Raw genomic sequence first — 26,875 nt, 5'->3', positions numbered from 1 at the left:
AAGTATGCAAAACTACATGAGAAAGAATTTGTGTGTCAGTGGAGGGTGTGAGGGTTGGAAGGAGGAAAACATGGGTGTGCCGTAGCATGACGGATAAACACATTTCCACATATTAAAAATCCTTTCACCCCAAATGAGCCACGCTCAGCAGGCAGCATCTAAAAATGTAAAAAGCATGCCAGAAAGATCAGCCAGGGTCATCAATCTATATCTTACTGACATGAAGGTTTCCTGGCTGAGAACATCTCCTAATATGAAGAGACTTTAATTTAAGTTAACATTTATAAGATGTGTGAAATCATTAGAGGCTCCATAAGGCTTTAAGCAATGCTAGATATGTTACACCTCCCCTCGGGAAAATTCACTCCTCTTCATTTGACCCATCCTAACTAATTAGAAGCAGCAGGCACTTGCAGCGCAGCACCCAGTGGCCAACTTCACCTCCTTGGTCAAGGGCAACAGCAGGAGTATTCCCAATATCATTTTGTGGTAGAAGAAAATAGCACACCCAGACAAAAGGCAGCAAATGCAGGGAGAACAAGATCAGTTCCAAAAAACGTTGTGCAAAAAGATGTTTCACACTTTACTCCCTCTATTTGTCCTCCTTCTGCTCTTGATCCATCCTGCACGATCAACAAGCTTGTGAGTCTTCTCTCCGTGCTTATTTTATACTGGGAATATAGCAGAGACTTAATAGCTGTGAGAGTACAACTCAGACAAAAATGGAAAAATATATAACCACTGTATCCAAAATAAGAAGAATATTGCCTTGGTGAGTCAATGCGTGTGACATTTGCCTCTGTTAACCTTTGTTTTCTGTGGATTTTCTCCGACAGCTGCGGGCAAAGTTAAATCCCAGCTGTTTTACATTGCACAGAGTGCAGCTGCCCTGATATACACAACAGGATGGGATGGAAATCACCTGCAGGATGCTTCAGAGGAGATGTTTGCATGAGAGCACCGATATCACATATATATGGTGCGAGTTCAAGAAAGAGTGTGTATTAGTATTTCTGTGTTTGGCTGCTTTGTTGCACGCACACTCTTACATATGTATACGATGGGGCCAAAGCCTCTGAAACATCGAGGCAGATGACGCCTACATAAACAAGTGGGTTCTGACACTTGTACTAGGACTTCGAACAATGAGGATTATTTCTCTACACCCACCACCACTGGCATGTTCTGGCCTATCTGACAGGCTGTCATCTTAAGCATTGTTCCCACTGTGCTACTGCATCGTCACAAATGGTACGAACAAAAACTGTTTGTGTAGGAGAATAACACAGATTTAAGACAAAACGTCACACTGCAGTGTATAATCTCAGCCATTGGCAACCATCTGAACAGCCAAGCAAAATACATTTGTATTGAATCTACCTACACTGGTGTTACTGTATCAAATATAGAGCTGCATGCCTCAGTGGCACTGTCAGGTACCTTCAATGGTAGTCTGTCACCATTCCCATCAAATGCATAATGCTAATGTTAATGATCAAACACAGTGCCAACAGCGACCACCCATTTTTAAACAATTAGTTGGTCTTCTCCAAAGCAGCACTGTCAGTTTTATTGTGCTCCCAACAACACATTATTCAAACTGAAAATGAATGCAACCTTGAAGGTGTTCAACCACCACCAAGTCACAGCTGGGAGCAACTTGGAGGGTTTTTCAAGTTGGTTTAAAAAGTAGGGATGTATTCAAATCACTGCAGTTGTGTAAGTGCGTTTGTGTGTTGCACATCTGATTTCGCATGAAGCTTGTAAAACATGAGAGTGCGTGTGTGTGTGTGTGCGTGTGCGTGTGCGTGTGTGGAATCATTAGAGGAAGGTCAGTGCGACACCACCAACACTACTTCATAAATAATGTAAAACGATGCAGGAATTAGACTTTGTAATTACACCTCTCTACGGCACTATGGGTGCAGTTTACACATATGTACTTGTGTGCATTGTCTGTGTGTGTGTGTGTGTGTGTGTGTGTGTGTGTGTGTGTGTGTGTGTGTGCGCTTGTATACGCTCTAATTAGCTCCAAGAGAATAACAGTGGCTATTAAAGAGCTGCATTAGTTAGAGCTGTGGACGAAGGAGGCAGCGCAGGGCTCAAAATGCCTCGGTTCATTAGAATTTGAGTGGTTGTGTGTGTGTGTGTGTGTGTGTGTGTGTATGTGTGTGTCTGTGTGTGTCTGTGTGCCTGTGTGTGTGAATAAAGATACATGCAAAACTTGCGAGAGAAAGAGAGAAAAGATAAAGACAACAGACAACAACACTCACAGGGTTATGCTGTATTTGTATGAATGAACAGGAGTGAATGGCTCATGTTTATAAAGTGTGCCTGGCAGTGAGCGTACGTGATTGTTGCACTTGTTGCACTCTGCCACTTCCAAACCAGAAGCAGTGACTTAGCTTCAAACAGCACGTGGTATTTGGCTGTTGCTCTGATGACATTTGGAGCTGACCGATAGGGATTGGATGTCACTCCAATTAGGAGAATCTCTCCCCTGTATGGCAAGCTGTTAGACAAACCTCAACTCCTCCCTGCAAATTTGGGGATGAATTATTGAAAAGGGCAAAGCGGAGCACCTTGATGAGGTTGGCACATTTGGCCGGCTGAATGGTCAAACTGACACAGCTTGAGGAAAGAGGAAAAAGGCCACTGCTATCTCAGCAGCTCAGGGTGTAGTCGGTTCAGTGGCTTTGTCTGGAAGCTGGGCCTTATCACGCAACCTACTGGGCTTTCACCCAGCTCGCCCCAGAGGTGACCAGAGTTAACATAGTGCAGGTTATCATTCAGATTCCAACAACTGTCATCGTGATGAAAGATTTTGGTATTACTGTATCGTGAATGCAAAATGTGAGTCTGCACTGCTCCCAGGAGTCAGTGACAAATAACCTCTTTAAAAATAGTAGCAAATTAGACAAAGTTTAACAGCTGAGGAAGAAAAAGAGAAGGCTAATGATATCTCAACTGCTCAGATGAGATTAAAAGATGGTTTTGTAGTTGTGACTGCGCAGGTCTTTACTTCATCACACTTCAACGACTGCGATGTGAAATACTGAACTTTCTCCATTTTATCTCTTGAAAATCCATCCATCCATCCATCCATCCATCATTCCACCCATCCTCAGGCCATGCTGGCAACAGACTTAGCAAGGTATTCCAGACATCTTTGACGCAAGAATGCTTCCCAGTTCCTCCTGGGGTATTCCAATGTTTTACAATGTCCAGATGAGACATACAATCTCTTCATTTCCAGTGGTTTCATGCTTACCAATGATGAAATGTTGTCTCAAATTGTAGTCCCTGGCTTGGCGGTCTTTTTGCCTGTGACTTCCACTCCTGACACCTAAGTGATCTTAAATACATGTAATGTGAAAGTGTGATGCCATGTGTTGTAGAAATGTTGATTAGATACATGTGAAACAAATGTTATGGTATCTGTGGTATGCAGCAGCATATAATGCCAACAATTTATTCTGGCTGGAAAACCTCATGACAACATTGTCGGGGGTATGGTGTGGCAATACAATATCTACAAAGAGTGAGTCAAATTGAAAATGAATCCTGTGTAAATCTGCAAGTGTCTTTTGATTAAGATTCTTTGTCACAGCCACTCACAGCTTCACTCAAGTGTTTTCACACAATCAACTTGATAAGATTAATGTTACTATTGATAAAGTATGCAGAAAAGAGTGGACGATTGTGTGAAATGATGGGCTTCATAAACAGCTCAGTGTCACAAAAGCTGGAAGTGGCTTTTGATATTCTGTAACACTGCAAGAAAGGGCAACCCAGAAAAAGCAATATCTGACTTCCCCAAGAAAATGTCAGCTGTGCTGTTGGTATTGGGCGGCCATCATAAAAGGCACAGCCAAATCAATTGTGCATTAAGATATTGAAGAAATGCATTTCTTTGTTTCCAAAAGCAGACACAAGAAAACAAAACGGCTCCGTTCTTGAAGGTGTTCCTTGGTTTTGTTTTCACAGCTACTTTCCGGTACAGCCACACAGTGTGCCGTGAAGACATTTACTTAAACGACTAAATCCAGCTGACAGAAATCTAATTTACATTTTACTTTTTCTTACATTTCAAAAGCTCTCATTTAATTTGCTTGACAGCTGAATGAAAACATAGCTACAGAGCCACCCAGATAACTTAACTGTTCAATGCTGTTGTCGCTCCTGTGTGTAAAAGAAACCTCTTTCATGCGCGAGTCTGTGTGTGTGTTTGAGAAGTAAAGAGTGTGTTAGCCGTCCCTGAGTGTTGATTGAAGCTGCCGATGACAGAACGGTGGCAGTGGCTTCTTTTCTGTCGTGCTCCCCAGGCCCCTGACCCACCTAATTGGTTTGCAGTGTTTAAAAGACCAAACCATCAAAGACACAACTGTCAGTTTGACTACTTTCTCTTTCAGATTCTGCTCTCTCTATTATTCATAACTGACAAGCAAACTTTATGAAATCCTCAGATATACGGACGAGGATCCAGACAAGAGTACACGCAGACAAATTCTGTATGAACTCTTAGGTGATCACACACACACACGCACACACACACACACGCACACACACACACACACACACACACACACACACACACACACACACACACACACACACACACACACACACACACAAAGTGCAGCAGAGCATTCAAAGAGGGGCAAGTCAGCCAGCACACCCTGACACAGCAAAGAGAATATATGACCAAAGGGTGCTGCATCAGTGTGCCTGTGTGTGAGCATCTGTGGATGTGTGTGTTTGCAAAGGGGAGATGGACAGTGTGCGTTTGCATCTGTGTTTCAAAAAGAGACAGACAGACTTAATGTGTGTGCATGTGAGCGTGTGTGTGTGCGTGTTCAAAGCCTTTCGTATCTCGCCTCTGCACAGACTCTGCACAACTGTTCTGACAGTGCAGAAGTACAAACACTGATACAAGTTCTGTGGGAGTTTTTGCTCCAAACAATACAGAAAAGGCTCATGCTAGTGATCAAAGTTGCAGAATAACCCAAGGAAACATCACTGCATAATCCCAGCCATTAAAAATAGGCTCATAAATTCTTGTTAAACTTTGTTGTGCACGAAAATAAACGTCAAACACATAATGGACTCGGAGGCTTAAATGTTAAATTTAAATCAGGCGAGCGTTTGACACAAAGCCTAAAACAAACAGAAAAAACATGTTCCCGAGCTCTCTCGGTTGCCTCAATATGACTTTTTCCGGCTCCACAAATAGGCCAAACTTCAAGAACTCCTCACACAGCTAAACAAACAGCCTTCTGCTCAGCCTCTTTCACATCAAGATGTCAGCTAACGTCGGAAGAAACAACTAAAACCACAACAAACAGCGAGCCTCTCCTTCCTTCCATGAGTGCATCTGCAGCCCGAGCTTTGTTTTGACCGAACACATATCTACATCTCCACATCTCCACTAATCTCTGCCTACAGCACCTGCCCTGAATGCCATCAAGGCTACACCACATAGAATAAGAGATTGAGTCTGACTTTGATACGGGGGGTCTCAGTGGGGCAAAGGTATCTGCTTCGATCTGAATCTGGTCTTTCTTGTTTGATGGTACGCAATCTCTACCAGACTGGCACTATTGGATACAGCTCAAACCAGGAGAGAACCTGGCTCCAACAATTCCCACCCACACATGTTCAGCTACACACAACAAAGACTGCAAATGTGCACACACCCATACTCTTTTATCCCAGGCTATGTCTCCTCTCCAGGTTGCCAATCAAACATGCATAACAACACACTTTCGGACTTTCAACAACAACATCTCTCTCTACCTGCCTGTCTGTTTCCTTTCTTCTTTATAATATTCTGCAAGAAAAGAAATCACAACATGAAATTTGTCAATATCGCAGAGGAGCCTCTCTTTCATTCTTGCTGGCTTTACTACTGCGATTGTGCTCTGAGCGATAAAGCCTGCCTCTATTATTAGCAGCGTAATAGAGGGCTGTGGTTGTGAGGATCTGACAAGGAGACGATAACAAAAGTGCTTACTCCTCCGTTCTCCCTGCGCTCCTCCTAAATCATTTAGAACACAGTCGCAGGGCAGAAGCAGATCATGGCCGGCTAATGGCCTTACAGTATTACTACTGCCAAAGTAAGCAACACTTATCATTACTCAATTTGTGCGGACATCGTTACATTTAGGAGTAGATTTGTTATTTCGCTTCTCTACCTAGCTCCAATGAATAGCTTTGATCATACTGCACAACTAGACGCCAAATCAAGAACAGAAATGATGAAACAGTTCAGACTTGTCAGACATGTGGAGGCGCAGAGTTGCTCTCAGGATTGAGTTTCCTATTATGGACTCACAGCTGCTTTGTTTGAGATTTCATACCTAGTGGGTTTTGGCAGTTCTCAACCAAAACATGTATCTGTGTTCTCAGAAAATGGCCCCTGGGTGATTTTCCAGACGCATTTATCATTTCTAAGTTATTATCTTTGGAGAAGATCCAGATTGGACACCTGGTGACATCATGTAGTTGAGTGTAAGTTCACTCAGTTCAGGCTTTAGGGGATTGTTTTCCTCATGTTTCTAAGAATAGTCTGGTGTCTGTTTGACCAAAGGCCAAACACACAGAAATAAACAGAGAAGAGATCCTCCTTAAAGGAAAATTCCACTTTGTTAAAATGTGGGTCTTATTCTTGTAGTTTTGGCTAGCTATGATAGCAATGTGCTCACTGGTTCATTGATTTCTGATGCGGCGTAAAAAAACACAAGCAGTATACACAACTCGTGAATCATAAGATCCCTCTAAGATTTCAAGGACAATCATGAACATTGCGATCCAACCAAGCCTCCTTTCACTTCCAGTTTTTCTTTGCCAAGCATTTCGTCTCACCAATGATGAGCCTGTCTGTTGTGCCTCTGTGGAATGTTTTTGTTGTGACACAAACACAACATTAAAAATAAAAAAAACACAAGCAGTCAGGTAATCAGATCGGTTGTAAACAAGCAAAAGGTTTAGGCAGTTTATTAAAAACACTTTATTTGAAGGAAAGAGCAATGTGAGTGTGTTTAAAAGGTCAATAATACCCATTTATTACACAGGCACCAAACAACAGTGGGTCAAAGCTGAACGAGGGCACTGTAGACAGTTTTTAGCTAACTTTAGAGCTGCAATGATTAGTCAATGAATCGATTAATTGACAAGCCAATTGGAAGTAAATTAATCTGCAACTATCTTAATCACCAATTATTTGTTTTATTCATTTTTCAAGCGAAAATGCCAAAACTACCCTAGTTCCAGCTTCTCAAATGTGACAATTTGTTTTTTTGTGTGATATGACAGATAATCAAATGTCTCTCAAAGATCTATTCAGCTTTATCCGGTTTTTTTTTCATTCTATGTATTACGTAGGTGCTAATGCATGTATACTGCTCCTGAAGTGCCTGAAACACCTCGTCAGTAGTCCTACCTTTAATTCTGTGACTTGGTGGCATGACACTATGTCAGTGCTCGCTCAGGTATGTGTTAGCTTACCAATCAGTGCAGACTGGGTAATTAGGAGGGGGGCCTTTAAAGAGACATGAGCTAAAACAGAGCGTTTCAGAGGGGGAACAGAGAGCTGCAGCACTAGACAGAGAAAACTAATGTTTATTTGAGCATTTAAGCATGTAAACCTATTCTAGTGGTAACCAAAAATACAATATGAACCATGAATTAGCATAATATGTAACCTTTAACATTTTTGACTGCTACTCCCACAAAATAAGCACACTAAAGGCATTACTATGATCTTTGTCTTTCATAATTTCCGAACATTTTACAGACTAAACAATTCACAAGTTAATCAAAGAAATTAAGGTAGTAACAGCTCTGATGATCTGTTTCTACTCTAATAATACATTTGCTTTTCTTATCACATTCAAAATAAAAACTAGGAGAATAAGACCATGGAATTTCCCCCTTTTTTTGGACCAACTTGCGCTGATTAACTTCCGGCAACACACATATGGGTACACACCCACATGCAGGTAGTATGGCAGAGGAGACGCAGAGTGAGCAATGACCAATTAACATCTCAGTAGACACCAGAACACACCATGGGCCATATCCCAGTTTGTGAAAATATGTGTGAAAGCCTCCTGCTGAGAATGTGTGTGAGTTTTCTCTATTGTTCAGAATAAAAAAAAAAAAAACACAAGACACAGTTGACAACAAGATAGCGCAGACTCATCCCTATAGGCTAATGTGACAATATCATTATTATATTGCAAGTGTGCCTATGTGTTATTTTAGATAAGAGTTAATAACAGCCAACACATGCAGGTTTGTGTATGTGTGTGTGTGTGTGTGTGTGTGTGTGTGTGTGTGTGTGTGTGTGCGTGCACGCGCGCTTGTACTGAATATGGATCTGACAACAGCAGTAAAAGGCAACTGAAGCACAGAGTAGATTTCCAGAGGTGCATGTATTTGGAGCGCTGTGGGCAACTCTGAAAAGCCTTCAGAATAAAAAACAGGATTTTTCAGGATGCCACCTGGTGTGTGTTTCTGTGTTTGATCCACGTGTATTTGTCGACTTCCATCTACATGAATATGGCATGAATATGACTATTTTCTAAACACTCACATCAAAATATATACCTTTCCATATGCGTGTGTGTGTGTGTGTGTGTATGCATGCCTGCATTGTTTCTAGCATTCTCAAGTGTGTGTGTGTGTGTGTGTTCTGCCAAGCCTAAGAAAGTGACATATCGGTGCAGCTTCCTCTATCTATAATTCATAGTGCAGGCTCTAAACAAAGAACAGAGTGTTCGGGCCCCATCAGACATGCTGCAGGGGAACCGACACGGTTGCTAAAGCTGCAAACAAAATATAGCTGGATAGCAAGGACCTGGAGCAAATAAGAGGCATTACAGACTGTGATAGTAGAAAAGAGTGCACACACTGACAGGCAGGCATGCTGACAGCCACATGTGGCATAAGGGACACTCTTTTCTCTCTCTCGCTCTCTTTTTTTCTCTCTGCCTAGATGGGTTTTCTCTGACCCACATTATCAGGAAACAGACAGGCCGACATGTAAACAGGTCCCAATATGACTCAGTGTGCTGTCTGCACTGAAACAAAGGCTCTTTCAATGCCGCCCTAATTTTCCTTTGTTGTGATAGACACCTATAATCACCCCACACTCACTAGGAGGACAATCATGCAATATTAAGAAACCAAGCTCCGATCATTCTCGGTGGAAAGATGCAACATTTATACCCGCTTTCTGTTGAGGTTTGTCTCGTCTGCTACATGGGCTGAAGCTTGTCGAATTAGTCATACTCACCTCTCATAGCCGTGGAAAATGTTTTTGTTCCTTTTCTTTTAACCAAAAGGTGTGGTGGTTAAAAGAGTCATAGTCCTCTAAAGCTTTATTGCTGGATATAATACAAAGTTGATTCAGGCTATGCGGTAGTATTAAATGATAAGTACTGAATATAAGCAAGGGCATGGGTTAATTGCTAGGAAAAATAATCATCTTTTCATTTGCTGTTTTTCTTGCTTCTAAAATGTGATTGCACTAATTGCTGTTACTGTACTAAGGCTGCATGTGGGTTAAAAAAATGTTTTTTTTGTTTTTGTGCTTTTTTTTACAGATATTCAGATTGGGATATGATTTGCAATTAGTGGGTTTCATTTTAATTATTTTTTTATTATACAAAAAGAAATCAAGTTGTGTGACGTGTTGAGGTCAGAACAAAACGAAGGTGTCTTCTTCCACCTGGAGAAGAAGACCTGCAAGTCTCTGTAGCACCACAGTTCTAATATTTTAACATTGTTAAATAATATTGTGCTCAGCCATACTAAGATTTGAGTAATAGCATGATTAATTGTGCAGCCCTCTGCTGCTTTTGATGTTTAATACCATAGCGCTATACTTTTTACATTCTGTTTATACCTTCTTATAGGGATTTATAGAGAAATTTAATCCAATGTTTTGATGAAGGGTCTATATTTCCTTGCTGTACTGGTACTGCTGCTGGTAAGAACTTCTTTCTCCTGCAGGACTATGTTTATAATGTTTAGTACTTTATTGTTATTCTATTACCTCCCCAAAGAGGTTATGTTTTCACCCCTGTGTCCCTTTGCTGGTTGTCAGCAGGATTAAAAACAAAGACTACTGAGCAAATTTCCATTAAACTTGGATGGAGGACGGGTCTCAGCCTAGAACAGAACTCGATAAAGGGATTTTTTTCACACTTCCTTTAACATTGCAGGATGGCGTTTTAATAATGTGGGATCCATCTTGATTAAAATAAAACGTTTTAATAATGAGCCATATTTAGATGGCTGGTATCTATGAGTGAGTGCAATTTCATACAGGTCCAAATAAAAATCTGGATCAAGCGGATTTAAATACATCTTATTTGATATGGGATTAGGCACGATTGAATTTAATGGGACTGTTGGGACTGTAGGTATGCACACTACTGAGTGCCATTCTCGTTGATATTTTGTCATACATATAATACAGAAGCAGCATACTTAATTTCATTGTACCTATACGATGACAATAAAGAAATTCTATTCTATTCAATTTACTGCATCCCTATATCTTAGATAGGTCTTTGCTAGAAGAAATCTACTGGTGCACTACACATCAACTGTATTTCCCACATTTTCTTCATAAGAACAGCCTCTACTCATCATGTTGACAACATTTGTCAGATGCTGCTGCTGTTGCTTCTATTTATTCAGTACATTAAGATGTTGTGACGGTTCCACAGGGCCTACCTTTCATCTGCCGCTGTGAGCCGCAGTCTCAATACCTCCATTATGGGTGGGACATGTATGTGAGCTGTAATTAAAATGCTACGTATTGTTAATAGCAGGTGACACATGTGGTGCGCTGAACACACAAATTGTCATGGGTTTTTAGCTATCAATGTGACGCTTGCTCCAATTATCACAGAGACAAATGAGCCAGGCAGACCGGGGGGATGTTCATTAGATGAGAAGAAAAAAAAAGAGTGGAGACAGCAAAAAAAGGTAATGTTGATAAAAGAAAGATGAGCGAAGGCAGAGATGGCAGCAAGATAACGACACATAGAAACAGTGTGGACGTGGCGATGACTGAGTGGGAAAAGTGGCTTTTTGTAGCTGATGGAGGATCATTTCTTATCTTTTCATATGTCACTGTGAGTCATCCTTCAGAGAGACCAAAAATAGTTTTCTCACCAAATGACATGCAGGATGTTTCCCCTCTCAGTCATTTTCTCTTCAACTCAAACAATGAGCAACAATGAGAGGATGAGCAACAGAAGGTAGAGGAATTATTGAAAAGTTTAGGAGTTTGCAACAGGAATTGGCATATAATGCGGTCAACAGAAAGAGAATCGCGTTTTAATAATTGTTGAGCATGAAACCACCAAGGCTATGTATACGTAATAGAAGGGTGTTCCTCATACTGAAGCCACTCTATTTCCAGTTCAGACTCACTATCTGCTGCCGTTGTTATTGTTCTGTTTACGTGTAGGTTTTCTGTTTCGGAAAATGTAAACACTTCTACTTCTGTTTGCGTTATGCATGTGGAATGACATCAATAAATGCTTACATTGTCGCCAGAGCCTATAGCAACACGTGACGAAGGTCTGATGCCAGTTTCAAGCCGGGGTTGTTGTGGTTACACATTATGCATCCCAAATCCACTGGGCCACCAGGAGGCCTCACTACAGCCATATTTTAATGTTTAATCATAATCAGGCTGTTAGAAACACTGAAGCAAAGCAGAGATGGAGTACAAAGAGAGGCACAGCCCATCAGCAAAGAAATAAACAGAGACACAAGAATAACAAGAAAAAAATTACAGAAAGGGGGAAGTGGAAGAAAATACTGATTTGAGGTTAAACGCAACATGTACAGTATGTTCTATTTGAATGGCACCTGGCTAAGAAAGAGTAATGTCTAGAAATAGCCTGGTGCTTTCACATTGTTTGTTCACACCTCCCACACCTCCTCGATGGAGGTGCAAACATTGAAAAGAGACAAATCACATTAAGCACCTAAAAACTGATTTGGGATGACAAGAGCTGGCGGTTTATCCGTAGGCAGAGGGAGCCTCTGCAGCCTATTTATCTGAGGCTTACTGTTTACAAGACTTTCCGCTCAACCCTCAAGCCTTTTAACTCTTGAATTTAGGCCATGCCCACACCAATGAGGATACATCTGAAAATTCCCATGTCAAGCAGGTTTCTGAAATACTAGCTAACAAATGCTAGTCATTTTTTTATAAAAGCTAGCTGTTTATTCAGAAACATCAAAACAACAGCAAAATATCGGTCTTATAGTCTTAAGCCTTCTCATTAGATAAATAACAGTGGCAACAAAACACTGATGCACAGCAACACATGTAGGATATTTTCCACTTTTACTAAACTTTTCTGCAATAGCCAATCAATGCATTTTCATTCAGTGATTATCTCCCTACACAGACGTTTTCATTGGTAGTGGCAGGGTCTGCCATTCCTGGACTGGATTCAGGTTGTTTTCGCATGCACGAGGGATTCGCAGGAGATAATGCAGGCATGTAATCGAGTGTTTCCCACACATAGACTTTGCTTGGACCCATTTTAGCATTTGTACATTTTCAGTCGCCACTTTGTCGCACCTTGTGTTTCTGCATGCTATGGATACATTTAAATATGGGCCATATTGGGGCGCCATTTAGCTCAGTTTTTTGAGCGGGCGTCCCATGTGCTGAGGCTCTGCAGCGGACCCGGGTTCGACTCCCGGCCTGGGTCCCTTTGCTGCGTGTCCCTCCCCCTCTCTCTCTCCCTGTTTCCTGTCACCCTCTTCAGCTGTACTATCAATAAAGCCATAAAAAGGCCAAAAAATAAAAAAATAAAAAAATAAATATGGGCCATATTGAAATTTCTCCAATACGCATAATATTATGTTCACATTAAATGTATATCAATGTCAGAAGATGGAGAGAATAATGGTGGCATGACAACCACTGTTCAAGACAGCATTTCAACATTTTTAAGCTTGAAACTGCTGGATATGTTTCACAAGAGATCATGTTTGAGATGATTTGTTTAACAAGAAGTCAGGACATTTTCCAGCTGTGTTAGAAGCAACAAAACGGGATATTTTAACAAGCTTAAACCTCACCAGACCAGAAGCCCAACACTGTCACAGCATGAAATTAGAAACTTTAACATAAAGAAGTATAGAGTTTCAACATATCAGTGGTTTGCAAAAAGTAAATGTCCAGCATTTCAGCTGTTAAGATTACAGTTTACTTTTTTGTAGGACTATCACAGCTGGGAAAGCTTGTAATATAAAGCAGTACAGAAGAAACGCAACACAATTTTATCAACTCTTTTTCAACAAAATCAATGTTTATATTTACTATTTGGTGGTGTGTGTGTTTGATCTTAAAAGTTCACCTTTAATAAATGATGTGAAATGCATTTACTGATCTAATATTGTAAAGCATTTCCTAAAATTCATCCATGGGTCTTTTTTAAACCTAAATAAATCTTCATGTTTAAGAGGCTCTAATTCAGGAAGCTTGACGCTGCAGAGCCAAGGAGAATGGAGACACTCAACTGCTCCAGCGCCAAGATACACAAGCCAAAGAACACGAGTCATGTGTGAGCCATAACAAGATGATTATGGCGGTGGCAGCTAGTTACCGTTGCCTGATATGGAGAAAGAGGGAAGGTGCCATGTCATGTACCAGCCTCGGCTGCCAAGCTCATAAACTCTGACTGCTTTCCAACAGGGCTGAGAAATGATGTTCTCACTGCAGAGCAGCCACCATGAGAGAGCTGTAACGGCGAGGTATTGAATTGAGTATTGCATGATGTGACCTCATACTAGAGATAATCATTTTGCATTCTAGCCTATTCTAGTGACGAACACACCCAAATTTTACAAGTTTCTTCCCTCAAACTTCCCTTTCACCTGATTCTGCTTACTGCAACGTGACAGAGAGCATCTGAAAAAGCTGTGTCAAACCTTAATCTTCTAAATGTGTGTGGGGTGACTTAAATAAGAGCCGAAGCCAGCCAACATCTTGTAATGTGAGTCTTAACTAACCATCGGTGTGCCAGGTTCGAGGATAAGTGGCACTCAACCCCTGCAGCCAAGGCCTCCATTTTGAAACAGTATGCATTTTAATGTATTAGATTGGCACAAGGTTGGAGTGGGGGTCATAGGCAACCGAGCTGTGTGTGGGTTCGTATCTATGTGTATGTGTGAAGGAGAGAGAGAGTGCTTGAACAAGACGAGTAACGGCTGCTATTCACAACTGTAAGGCCCGTTTTTTCCACTATGTGGCAGAGCTAGAAGATTGCCAAGGCAGCCAGCCTGTGCCCCCATGGTATGCAGACACTGTCGCTCTCATACACAAGGAGGGAGTGAGAGGGGAGGACTCAAACGTGTGTGTGTGTGTGTGAGTGTGTGTGTGTGTGTGTGTGTGTGTGTGTGTGTGTGTGTGTGTGTGTGTGTGTGTGTGTGTGTGTGTGTGTGTGCGAAAGAGATATAAAGGGACAGAGTTAGGGAGAGTTTACGGAACAGCTTGCCGGAGACGCCGTCAGCTGTCCCCCCAATAAAAGCCTAAACATTTCATCACTAACCGACAACACAGAGCCCAACTTAAATGTGGTGCAATCAACAAACATACTGTTGTTATGATATGAGAAAATGATGTTTTCCATTTCTTCGCAGTACTGTTCAGTTCAGGCCAAAAATACATAGTCAACTCACTGAGCAACATTGGTTGGAAAGCTAAAATGAATGAACAAAAGTTGGCATGATATGTCCAGTCAAATGTTAAGTCTCATTTACTCATCTCAAATTAGATATTTAGTCATTCAAAGGTTCAACAGATAGGATTAAGTGGCATCAGGTGTTTGGTTTGTCCGTTCTGAGCTACTGTAGAAACATAGTGCTGCAACATGGCAGACTCAGTGGAAGAAGACTGGTTCCCTCTGTAGATATAAAAGATTAATTCTAAAGTACTGAAAACACAACAATTCTTAGTTTCAGGTGATTATACACATTTTTTTTTTTAATCCTGTTCCTAGGGGCTCCCTGCCCTGCATGTTTTCAATCGTTCCCTGCACCAACACACCTGATTCAAATGAATGGGTCGTCATCAGGCTTCAGCACAGCTTGATGGTGAGCTGATAATTTCTATTCAGGTGTGTTGGTGCAGGGAAACATCTCAAACATGCAGGGAAGGGAGCTCACAGGAACAGGATTAAAAAACACTTTTATACACTAATGGAAACATAATTATAAATATTAAATTTAATTACTGCCCTTAATCCCCATAAATCCTTCACTCCTTTAAATAATCATTTTGCACATTTTGACTGTTTTTTCTTCGGACAAAGTTTGAGTAATGCTGCTTTTGTTTAACCGATAATTGATATCAAGAAGGTCGATTCCCTCTTCTAAATACAGAAAAGTTTTCTTGCACAAAATCCTCTTTATATTCCTCAATATAAAGTCTTGTTTATACAGAAATGCTTCTGTTTTCATCAAGACAGCTTTCTACACAGGGACAATATTAGCTAGATTTATATGCTCATAACTGTAACCTGGTCATCTAGTTTTTTACACTTCAGGTATTTTTCCTTAACTTTTAATGACACTACGGTGATTGCAGACAAAAGTTTGATGGCCTACACTCAGTCTGTGCCTAAATGCACCCTGTGTGGATATTTGGGACTGAAGCTGCTCTGCTAACGCACTGCCTACAACATACAGCAAAGTGCTAAAATCAAGGTACAGTACCACATCTCACTGAATTGCAGCTGATTTCATTTCTCGTTCAAAGCAACACTTATGTAACATTTAAATTATTTCTGGCATAAGATAGTGGACTGCTATGGACTGCCACCAAAGACGTTTATGCCTGTGTTGTTTCTCTACTCTAAGTTTGCACTTGATGAAAACTCAAGCGGTACCCCAACAATGTGGCACACCAGATGCATGCCTTTCTGAACCTAGAAACTGTGTTTTCTAAAGCAATACTTAACCTTTCAGCAAAACAGTCACAAATACCAGTATATCACATCAAAGAGGTTGGGTGTTCAGTAACACACTGGTGACAATTTGTTGATACAGGCGGAGGAAGCTCTCCGTGCCCTATCATTGCATGTCGGTTGACAACAGTGCCAGGCTCCAACCCGCTCATTATAATCATTATTTCAAAGGGAAGAGGCCTATAGCTCATATCCTTTCACTGCCATTATATCACGTCACAGCACCGCGCGAGCTGACAAAGCCAACTGTTGTCAACATGAAATGCAGCACAATTCAACAAGAAACAAAAGCATGCTACAATAATCCCAGCCACATTAATGAATACCCAGACCTGTTCGTGGTGTGAACATTCGTCTGTACTATTACAAATATTTGGCAACTGAACAAAAAAACAGCCGTTTTTACCACGTGTATGCCTATCATCCAACTTTCACTGGAGTGAATGGATCTGATTTGGCTGTGTGCTTCTGCAATCAGTGCGTCTTGTTTAAGCTGAAATAGATTTCTCACCCAGGCACAGTTCAGCCAAGAGGCAGAGCAGCCTCTCTAAAATAAACCTCAAACAAAAAAACGAAACATACGCACACACACATCTGAAAATCTTATTCTTAAGCACTCTTATACTATCGCTACCGGCTATGGCAAAAAATGGCACCACATTATCAGGGGATTAATGATTACTTCACAAACTGGGTGTGAAACACAACAGACTGAACAAGCCGAGAGAAATAGAAGCTGATCACAGGAGTGGGAGATGTGAGAATAAAAGCGGGATGTTAAATCAATGAGATTTAAATGGCAGTTGCCGTTGGATTTGTGGGGTTGATGGCGTCCCTATCTGGGTGTCAAGCATGTACCGTGGGTGTGCTAAACAACATCCAAACATCTCCAAATCCCCCAGGCGCCTTTTGAGAGGCAAAAGAATCTGGGAAAGGCACTAGCTGTGGAAAACAGGAGCGGAGGTTAGGGAGGGTAGATGGGTTGGAGGAGAGAGATATAGAGTGTGTAACACGGAGAGAGAATCAATGGGTACCCCTGGAGCACATAAAAGCCATGACATCATCGTATGGCAAGGAGCAAGGAGCGGGGTGGCGAGGGAAGAGAGCGAGAGGGAGGGGGAGAAGGGAGAGCACCCACAGTCGCCCATTCTGCCTCTCGGGGCCCATCCTCTGGAATGGATAAGAGCCGAACAATGCGCTCTCAATGAATGGGATCCCAAATCCCACAGGAGAAAAACAAATCACCAGTGGGAAAGGGGGAGGGCGAGGGAGAGATGGAGAAAGAGACGGAGAGAGAGAGAGAGAGAGAGATGGAGAGAGAAAGGGAGACCCTTAAAAAGATGTGCGCACAAAGCAACAAAGCATCTTGGGACATGTAGAGCAAGGCAAGTAGAGATTGAGACAAAGCTGCCTTTGTCCCTCCTGGCTGGTGGGTGGCTTGGTGTGAAGGATTTGAACGCGGCAGCGTTAACATCAGAGCTCTCCAATATATTGATTGGGCCATGTAATCCCTCAAATGATGACTGAAAAGGTTGGATCTACTCGGGGAACGTTGTTTGTTGGGTTTACATGACAAGAGCATGTGGGAGGCAGGAACCGGCTTTATGTAACTCTTCAGGGAAGCTTTGAGTTGCATTCAAACTTTGGCCCGCCGCTCCAGATGCCAGTTTGACAGAGACACGTGAGGCAGGGAGGAATGTTCAGGGAGCCTCTGATCACAGCACCTCTTCACAGAAGTCAAAATGAGATGTTTAATTGCATTCCTCATCACACGATGTTAATAAATAAAGTCACAGCCTTCACTGGGAGTGCGTACGTGCTTGTGTGTTTTCAAGTGTGTGTGCATTTGAACAAAGAGCCTTCGTTCCTCCATGATTACAGCTGGCACTGTAAGCCAGAACAGAGAAAATAAATTAGAATCACAAGAAGAAAAGTCTTTCATGTCTGATGCTTTGATAACAAAAACAAGCAGGTTTTCCACAAACTAGACTTAGTTGGCTCATAATTCGGAGCTAGCTGGGGACAGCTTGACACAGACAATGAATGGAAGAGTCGCTAATGAATAAGTCACGAATAGACGAAAAGAAAGTAAGAGTAACATTATGGCATTCGTTTTTTGCGATCAATAGGCTTAAAAAGCTGAAAAAAAAGCAGTGTATGTGTCGAAGTAGAATAACACAAATGTGAAAGCGTCAAAGATGATGTAACGCTCTAAACTGGCAGAAATGTGTAAGAAATTTCTGACAATTCGGAGGCACTTATGTATGAATGAGCACAATTAACAGCAGGGCTTCTATGTGTACTGACACTCCTCCAATGAGAAATGCGAGATACAGCTGGAGTTATTCATCAGTTTCACTGACAACATACTGAACTACTTTGGTATTATACCTATCAGAACAGGGATGGGAAGGAAAACTTATTTTTGTTGCTCAGGGGCCATAAGAAATGGACAATTTTGTGTTTCCATACAATGATTTGCTTGCACAATATGACACAAATAACTGTATGCTACAAAAGATGCTTTTTGGAATGGAAGAAATGTTGCAAAAGTAGGGATGGGAATCAGGAACCAGTTCCACATTGTCCAATACATCAGAAAAGTATTCGTCCATTTCCTTGTTGCACCTTGCAATAAGAAGGAGTCATGGCAGAGAGGAAAAAGCAGTCTAAAGGATTGCTTCATGGAAAAAAAGATGACTATAAGTTAACAGTGCTAGTTGTAATGTCTGTAAAATTATATTTCAAGTCAGGTTGGAAACATCAGCAATATTCTTAAATATCTTTCTGTGCAACATGGGCTTTAAACTCCAAAAATGACATTCATTTGCCACTCTTGTATGAGTGTCATTGATAACCAAGGCTAATTAACTTGTCATATGTCATAATATAATTAGAGCCATGCAGGCCAGGATGAAAACATAAATGACGATAAACAAAACCAGCTTGATTTGTCCATCTGCTCACCGCCAACAAAAAGTGTTCACGCAAAATTCAAATTATTCAGGAAAAGGCAATGATATGATTAAAATCTCATCCCATCCCTATGCAAAAAGGAAAACAGATATTGACCACAGGTCCAGGGCACAAGCCTCTGAGTCAGAAATCATTCTCTGAACTCTGTCTAAAGTGGAGGATTAGTGGATTAAAATTAAATGACAATTTGTGAAAAATTTCCCTGGACCCAAAATGAAAGATTCAAATAGCTTTTTTTGACTCCAAACAGACTCACTTATGAATGTAAAAAAAAACAGACAAATTCAGAGAATCCTCACATGAGATGCTAGAAACAGCAATTGTTGTCAGTCTAGTTTGCCAAATTACTTTTTACTATCATTTTTCAAATGAAACTCATTCCCAAGTTCATTTTCAACAACTTAAATGCCATGTGAGAAACATAAAAAAAAATCTATTTTGTCTAAAAGCTGCTTTAGTACATGGTTTGAAACTTAAAGAACTGTACTTTATCAATTCTCATCAAGTCTGACTGAAGCTTTCAGCTAAACACACCCTTTGAAGTCGGGATGTGGTAGCTACATTAGCTCACTACCTTTTGCCCTTTGCCTTTGCAGCCTGGCGAGTCCACAATAAATATTGAAATCGGTGGTGTCTGCCTTGCAAGTGGATGTTCTATATTGTAAATGTCACCCTAGCCTTGGTCGGTGGAGCGGCGGCTCTTTCTAATGCCACAGGACAGAGACACAGCGCGAGAGACACCGTGAGTGGCGAGGGATTTAAAGTTTCACACTCATCAAAGCGACATGTGTCTAGTTGCATGTTTATAAATAAAAAAGGAGACGGATACTCTGAGGGAAAGAGAGCTAAAATGATAGTCGGAGAGGGACACAAAGGTGATGAACAGAGAGAGAAACTGAGTTTGTGAAGTACTCAACCTGTTCAGGCCTCTAAAACTTAGACGCTGAAAAGGTAAAACAGAAATATGTAACATTTGATGAGTGGTTATGACTTTTACATCTTGTAAAAGCCAAAAAGCCAAAAAGGCTGGGAACCACCGAGCTCGATGTCTCCTTTTGCATATTTCTGGAACAAGGTAGCCTTTAAGATGTCATCCGTTGTCCATGACAGTACCCACGACCATATGTGTGTTCTCTCCAATGATACGTCAATGCCAGGCAGCATTTTAAAAACAACAAAGATAGATTGTGCTTGCTGCTTTAAGTGCTGCTAAAAATAAGTTATCCATTCATTTCTCCCTGCCTGTCATATGCTTCACCTGGAGCTTTCCACTGCACAAATTAATGATGAAACTGAATATATTATTAACGCTAAGCTGCTGTTTCTGTGGCCAAATCATTTGAAATATGACTAATGGTCCTGTAATAGCTGACAACAATCAAATATATATATTTTTGTATATATTTTGAATGCTTTTTGTTCTCCAAAAGCTTTGTTTTCTACTGAGCTGCAACAATTAGTCACTTAATAAATGGAAAGTGAAAACAGACGATTAGGGAGGGAAGGGATACTGAGGAGAAGGAGACTGATACATCAGAAGGAATGATTGAAGAAAAACAGGTGGACAGAGAAAATATGGTGGGAAAATAAATACTATCTAAGGCTTCAAAATTCAAAATAAATAATTATCTCAAATCATCAAGTAATTGTTTGGTCAATAAAAAGTGGGCACCATTAAGTTCAAAAGAAAAATGTAAAAAGCAAAATACCCATCAGAATTTCAAGGTTTTTCAGTTTGACCATATTCAGTTCACTGTTACTGAAGAAAAACGGCAAATATTCACATTTAAGAGGCTGGGAACAGATTTTTACTTAGCGTTAGTTAATCCATTAGTCAATCAAAACATTGTTTGGAAACTATACAAATTAATGGTCATTCGAAATGTCAAACATTTGCTGCTTTTATTTGACATTCACGATAGAAAATGAGGAGTTTCTGAAGTGTTGGGACAAAGGAAGCAATATAAAGACATCACTTTGTTCCCTCAGATATTGTGACTGACATTTCTAGTTCAGTTTAGTTTTGTATTCTATAGACTAAATGATTAATCACAGAGTTAATCAGTAAGATATATATACATAAACATAAGGTAGTTGCAGCTCAAGGTCTCTGTGTCTTCAAAGTTTTTAATGTTCAATAAAGCTGATCACAAAAAGACAATGATTGTCTTAATATCAGTAAATGCATGTTTACTAAATATCACACTCAATCCAAAATGTAGGCTTTTTTTTCATGATGCAGCTCAATTCTAAGTACATGTGAGTTTGCGAAGACTTAATTTGACACCCACTCACTTTTTCAACCACCCACTTTTTGTGTTTCTCTGCAATTTCACCACAGGCGCAAACATCTAAAACTACACAACCAATAATTTTCTCTCAGTTATTATCTCTTGAATCATTCCTGTGCGTCATGTTCTGCAGTTTTCTGTACCTCAGCAAGAGACTAGCAACAAGTATTAAACTACACAGCAACGTCCACACTCCAGCACGTCCGTTAAGCCACCTGTATTGTGTTTTCCCTTTGCATCTCTCCAGGCACAGGTTTATCCCACATAAACCTCGACAGACAAAAACCTCACAATTACAATGGTAAGGATTGTGCTCTACTATTTCAAGGTCTGCATGTTCAGAAGAGAATTAAACCTGGTTATCTGCAGTGAGGAGAGCGTGCTTAGCAGAAACCCTATTGCAATAGAGATAAAAGCAGTTTTTGGTGCTTTTTTTGTGTGTTGATGAATGGGAATCCGTGGGCACCATTAATAACTGCAACTGATGCACACTATTATTCTTTCCACAAAAAAATGAATCGCAAAAGGTGTTTTTAGAGGAATCCCCCACTCTGCTCTCCATGTTTAATCTTTGCTGTCACCTCCACCTTCTCTTCATCTTCATCCTCTCCCTCTGTTGTCATTCTCCTTTTTTTCTCGTCTTCTTCCAGCTACGTTTCGTCCTTCTTATCACCTTCCCCTGCGTCCTTGTCATCTTGCTTCTACCCCCCCGCTCAGATCCTGTTTCTTTTCTAACTTTTTTTTTTTTAGCTTTAGAGCGCAGAACACTTAAGTCTTTTTTGGTCCCAGCTGCTCCTCCTTCGGAATAACAAACAAGCTGTGCCACAGGTCTCCTCTCATACCTATGCTGAGTGATGCTTCATTGGGTTTTCCACACCTTCTTGCACATCAGCTTCAGGGAATCTTCAACGACTGTTCCAGGCCAAGTTCCATCAAATTCAAGGACCCAACATTGTTTGAGACACAGATCAAGTTGATGACTGCTACAACACTGATCATTTTTAGAATGTAAACTAGCAGGTTTTAGAAAAGCTCAGAGACAACAATTAAAAACTTGACCGTGTGAATGATTCTCAGTTGTGCTGCTGTGTTACTGTGATGACAGACTATGCGGTCTCTCGTCTTCCCAAACTCAGCATCGCAAAACAATACACTGTTTAAGTTGAGGGGATAGAGATAGAGACTTGTGCTGCATTCCAGGCAAGCTGGAACTTGAACATTTCCGAACTCCTACTCGAAAAAGTACAATGGAACACCACTCAAAGTCAGGATGCCTTCTTGTACGCTCGAGGCAACTCAAACTCCTGCACACTGGCTAACTTCATCAGGCTTGTTGAGGTCTAGCACCAAAACAATACAAAAACAATTGTAATACAATACATAATGTATTTTTGCAAGCTGGACAGTGTACAGGAGTTTGTTTGCAACTTTTGATTTGCTCGTCCTTCTCCTACGTGCCTGTCTTATGAAATAGATGTGCAAAATGCTATGTGGATTTTAACAAGCCAGGCTTTTGAAAGAATTTTTGTGAGCCACTAGTCCTGATATTTACATTTCCCAGGCAGAGTTGAAGGATAGCTTTTTAGTTTTCTTGCCGTTACCTGCACCAGTCAACTTGAGTCTCTCATGCTGCGTGTGACCATCACACTTGCAGTGATGCAGCAGAGTGAAGCCTTCTTGCAAATGCCAAGTAAAAGAAAATATCAAAAATCAATATAAAAAAACTTTCATTTCTATTCTCGCACAAAATACATAAACTCAAGCACTTTCAATGGTTCATTAATATTTCTTTCTGTTTTCAGTAACCTTTTGAGGCGCTGGTTTTTGCTCAAACTTTCAAGGACATCAGGGAACTGTGGGAACCTTGCATCCTTATGAGGATAAACTCAGTCTTGAAATGTAACTGGGGGTGAGTGTCAGGACATGTGCCTGTGCTCAGATGAACTGCAGCTCTTCCTCAGCACACTTTTCATGAAAGGAAACAGCAACTTTCCCCTGAATCCAATATAAATTCATTTTAGGGAAATAGCAGCTCCTCTGGGTGGGGTGCCACACTGACTGCTGCATCGAGGCACAACCAATGATGTGTAATCTCGATATATGTTGTTATACCGCACATTTTGAGGAGGCAGAGGAGGACATCTTATGAAATAAGTCTTTCAATGAATATTTTAATAAAAGCGGGGAAAAAAAAACTCAATATCCTAAAAAGCAGTCCACTCATTGCTCCAAATATGTCGTTTAAAATCTTCCCCACTCTACTGTAGATATACTGTATGTCACATATTGTTGGTAAAGACGCTCCCTGCCAGTCCTCCTCCTCCTCCTCCTCCTCCTCCTCCTCAGGGAGAGTGCTAATGAAGCAGGAGGCCGGTCAGATGGGAGAGTCTGTAACTCTCGACTTGGGTTCCAAGCAATCAATAATATACAGGCGGTCACCCTCGCCTTCCTCTTCCTCTCTTTCATTTTCTGTCTTTCATCCTCCTTCATCTTCATTATTTTACTCCCTTATGTCCTTTTTTATTTGTTTTTCACCTCCTCTCAGTCTCCCCGCCCTCCACTCCCCTGACCTATGTCACCTTTAATCCTGTAATTTCTCTTATTTGCAGTTTTGCCTTCCCCTCTCACTGACGGTGTTATAAATCTGTGCTGCAATTAGTATGACACTTGAAGCTGAATTTCATTTCTACTCGCAACTAATTTACTTCTCAGTCATCGCAGTGTTTTGACATTGCAGAAGTTGTGCTGCGAGATTTTTCAGAGAGTTTGGGAGAAAACAAACTTCCTGTCAGGAAACACCGATGGAAATTTAAAAAAAGAACTGTGCCCACACAAAACCGCTTTAATACAAAGTTAAACGAGGTATCCTATCCATCTCTCAGATACTTTGCTGCCCCTGGGGGGACGCTTTCCAACCTGTGAGACAATAGTGCCCCCTGCAGCCTACCAGAGGATGTGCACCTCAGTATCTTACGTGAAGTTGATCCCTCTACACTTTTAACCAGCCTTGTTTTAGCCCCCCAGCTATCTCCTCCCACAAGGGGAATTGTGTAAGTGGATTTAAATAAATTAATGCCTCTTTTGCAAGCCTAGAGAAAACACAGCAGAAAATAGTCTAAAACAAAATATATATATACATATATATCCTACTGCTCTGGCACTCACAAAGATAAAGAAAAACGTACATTTTTGTTCAGGCTTACGCCTATAGGCCTACATTTAAGAAGGCAGCAATTTGAATATGTCATGCCTAATTCCACATTTAGGCTGAGCCGGCATTCTCCAGGGACTGAATACAAAGCAGCGTGCAAGAAAGACACTTGACTAGTCAGCTGGAACAACACTATCCGGGCTGGAGGGATAATCAGTCCCACCATTCTGAGACAAAAACTGCTTTAAACGAAACCAGTGCCTGAAGGTCACAACTGAATCTTTCAGTATCCATGCCAACAAACTGCAGTCCTGTGTAGTAGCATTTACAATCTTTCAAATATTTGTCGAACATCAACAGCACTTGATTAATCTCTTCTCCTTAGTATGTGTTCACATTTGAGGTTGTTAGAAGTCTCAATGGACTATTTCATTCGAATCGCATACTTCAGAGGTTGAAAAAACATTTAATGTTGAAAAAGAAATGCTTCTTTTGAGTTTCTCACTCCTTTTTGCCACAACAACAGAGCAATCCTTATCCCAGTGGAAAAGAAAGAAATGAGCGAGGGAGGCTCATGAGGTCCCAGCTATTAGAGTAACTACATAGCATTAGCTAATTGGGATCCAAACAAACTCTGAATACAAATGAATGGAAGCACAGCAACGCTACAGTGGGAGTAAAGACCGTATTTGTATTATTTTTCTTTGAGTTTTTTTTTTCTTTATAGATACAAATATTTGTGGCTCGGCCTCATTAGGAAGTTGCACCAACATCGTGATATTTATAACGAAACCATAACCAATTACTAATGACCTCAATAAGACAGACATCCAGACTAAATTTAAAAACACACTGTAAACAAGCCTGGATACTGTGCTTAAATTGACACAGTTCAATGCTAGTTCCAATTCTAGCCACAGAGTCGGTCTCTCAAGAGGAGAAAGAGACCCTGGAGGTTTCAGATAACAAGCTCCCTGATCTCTGGTCTTTTACACTACAGTTACTCTGGAGCCAGATGTACATCTACCTCTGGGTCAAAACAGACACCAGTGGGATCACCATCTATTAGCCAAAAAAGAGGGGAAAGATTGGATCTGCTTCTCATTTGGCATGAACACAAAGCAGTTCTCTGATTACAGTCGATAATAAGTGTTTTTTTAGTAGTTAGTGTATTTAAAGAAGACGATTGAATGGTGAAATAATGACAGTCGTGCACACTGTGCTGTTTGCGTGTGTGTGTGTACCTCAGATTCTTCACTTCGGAGTCCCAGTTGGAGGACAGCACTGGGAGACTTCAGTCTGGCTTGGCTGGACTGGGCCATCTGCAGGTTTAGCTGCCAGCCGACATACTCCAGCTGAAACACACACAACGAGTCGGGCTTTCTTTAATATTAACGCTGTTTCAAAAAAGTCCCTCACTTTCATTTAATTAATGCCCCAGACGCATTTTCAAAGACTCCATGAAAAAACTCTAAGATGGCACTTTTCCCACAAAATACAAGTGGAGGCAGAATTTCTTAAGGAATATCTAGTTTTGTGTATTTATGCGTATACTAATATTTTATTCATCCTTTATCCTCATTATACTCTCAGTGCCTGACCTAGAATTTTCACTTGATTTGAGTTTTTTAATTGTTTCATGTTTGAAAAGCACTTTGTAGTCATTGAGTAGACAAGTGCTATATTATCAACTTTATCACTGCCAATCAAACTAAATATCATAAGAGTTTCAGAACTGAACTTGTCTAACTGATTAATCAACTAGTAGATTTGTTCTAGATTTCTCTTGGTTTATTTATGATCAGTTGTAACTTTCTCACTTGTGTGTCACTATTTTATTAAAACTAAGAGAGATTAAAAACCTAATCTAATAAGAAGAACTTGTTTCTTTAGCTGAAAAGTGCATTTGCACAAGTAATACATGGCTTGGTTGCGGACCTTAAGTCAACAAGATAGGTAGAAGTCACTGTATTGCCACATTAAAAACGACCATTGTGATATACATGGCAATATTTACTACTGGACAACTTTGCTTTATCTCTTCAAAGTTAAAGTTAACTTGCCTCCGAGCTGCAGGTGGTCAGACTATTACTCTCAGTCTTAGTCAGCTGTAGCAGGGTGATAGATTAGCAGCACGGAGTCAAGGCAGCGCAGTTAAGTGTTTTATGATGCAGCGAGAGGCCATAATAATAAACCATGTGTGACTTATTGGGTCTGGATGCTTCTGCAGTATCCGAGGACAGGTGTGAGGCGGGGAAGGGCCAGGCCTCATTATTCACAACTGGAACAACATCCACACCAATGAGAATAAACATCCCAACTCTCTGATGTGTTACTTATTTTACCTTCAGCATATGCAAATGAATCAAAGACACAAATGAATAAACTGTATTTTGGTATTATGGAAATACATAAAGTAATGATGACTCATAAATAAAATTGTA

The 26,875-nt window shown here is 40.7% G+C and overlaps 1 protein-coding gene across 1 annotated transcript in view; it reads right to left on the bottom strand.

Annotated features, from left to right (window-relative positions):
* commd10 (COMM domain containing 10) overlaps window positions 1-26,875 on the bottom strand; it is a 63,283-nt gene that overhangs the window by 30,195 nt on the left and 6,213 nt on the right. Inside the window, exon 5 of the mRNA XM_030415859.1 lies at window positions 25,676-25,786. Coding sequence (XP_030271719.1) covers window positions 25,676-25,786 — 111 coding nt within the window. The remainder of the gene's footprint in view (window positions 1-25,675; window positions 25,787-26,875) is intronic.

Source organism: Sparus aurata, chromosome 5 (genome assembly GCF_900880675.1).
Source record: "Sparus aurata chromosome 5, fSpaAur1.1, whole genome shotgun sequence".
NCBI lineage: Eukaryota > Metazoa > Chordata > Actinopteri > Spariformes > Sparidae > Sparus > Sparus aurata.
Note: the sequence above shows the minus strand (reverse complement) of the source record. Positions and strands in the feature narration are given on the sequence as shown.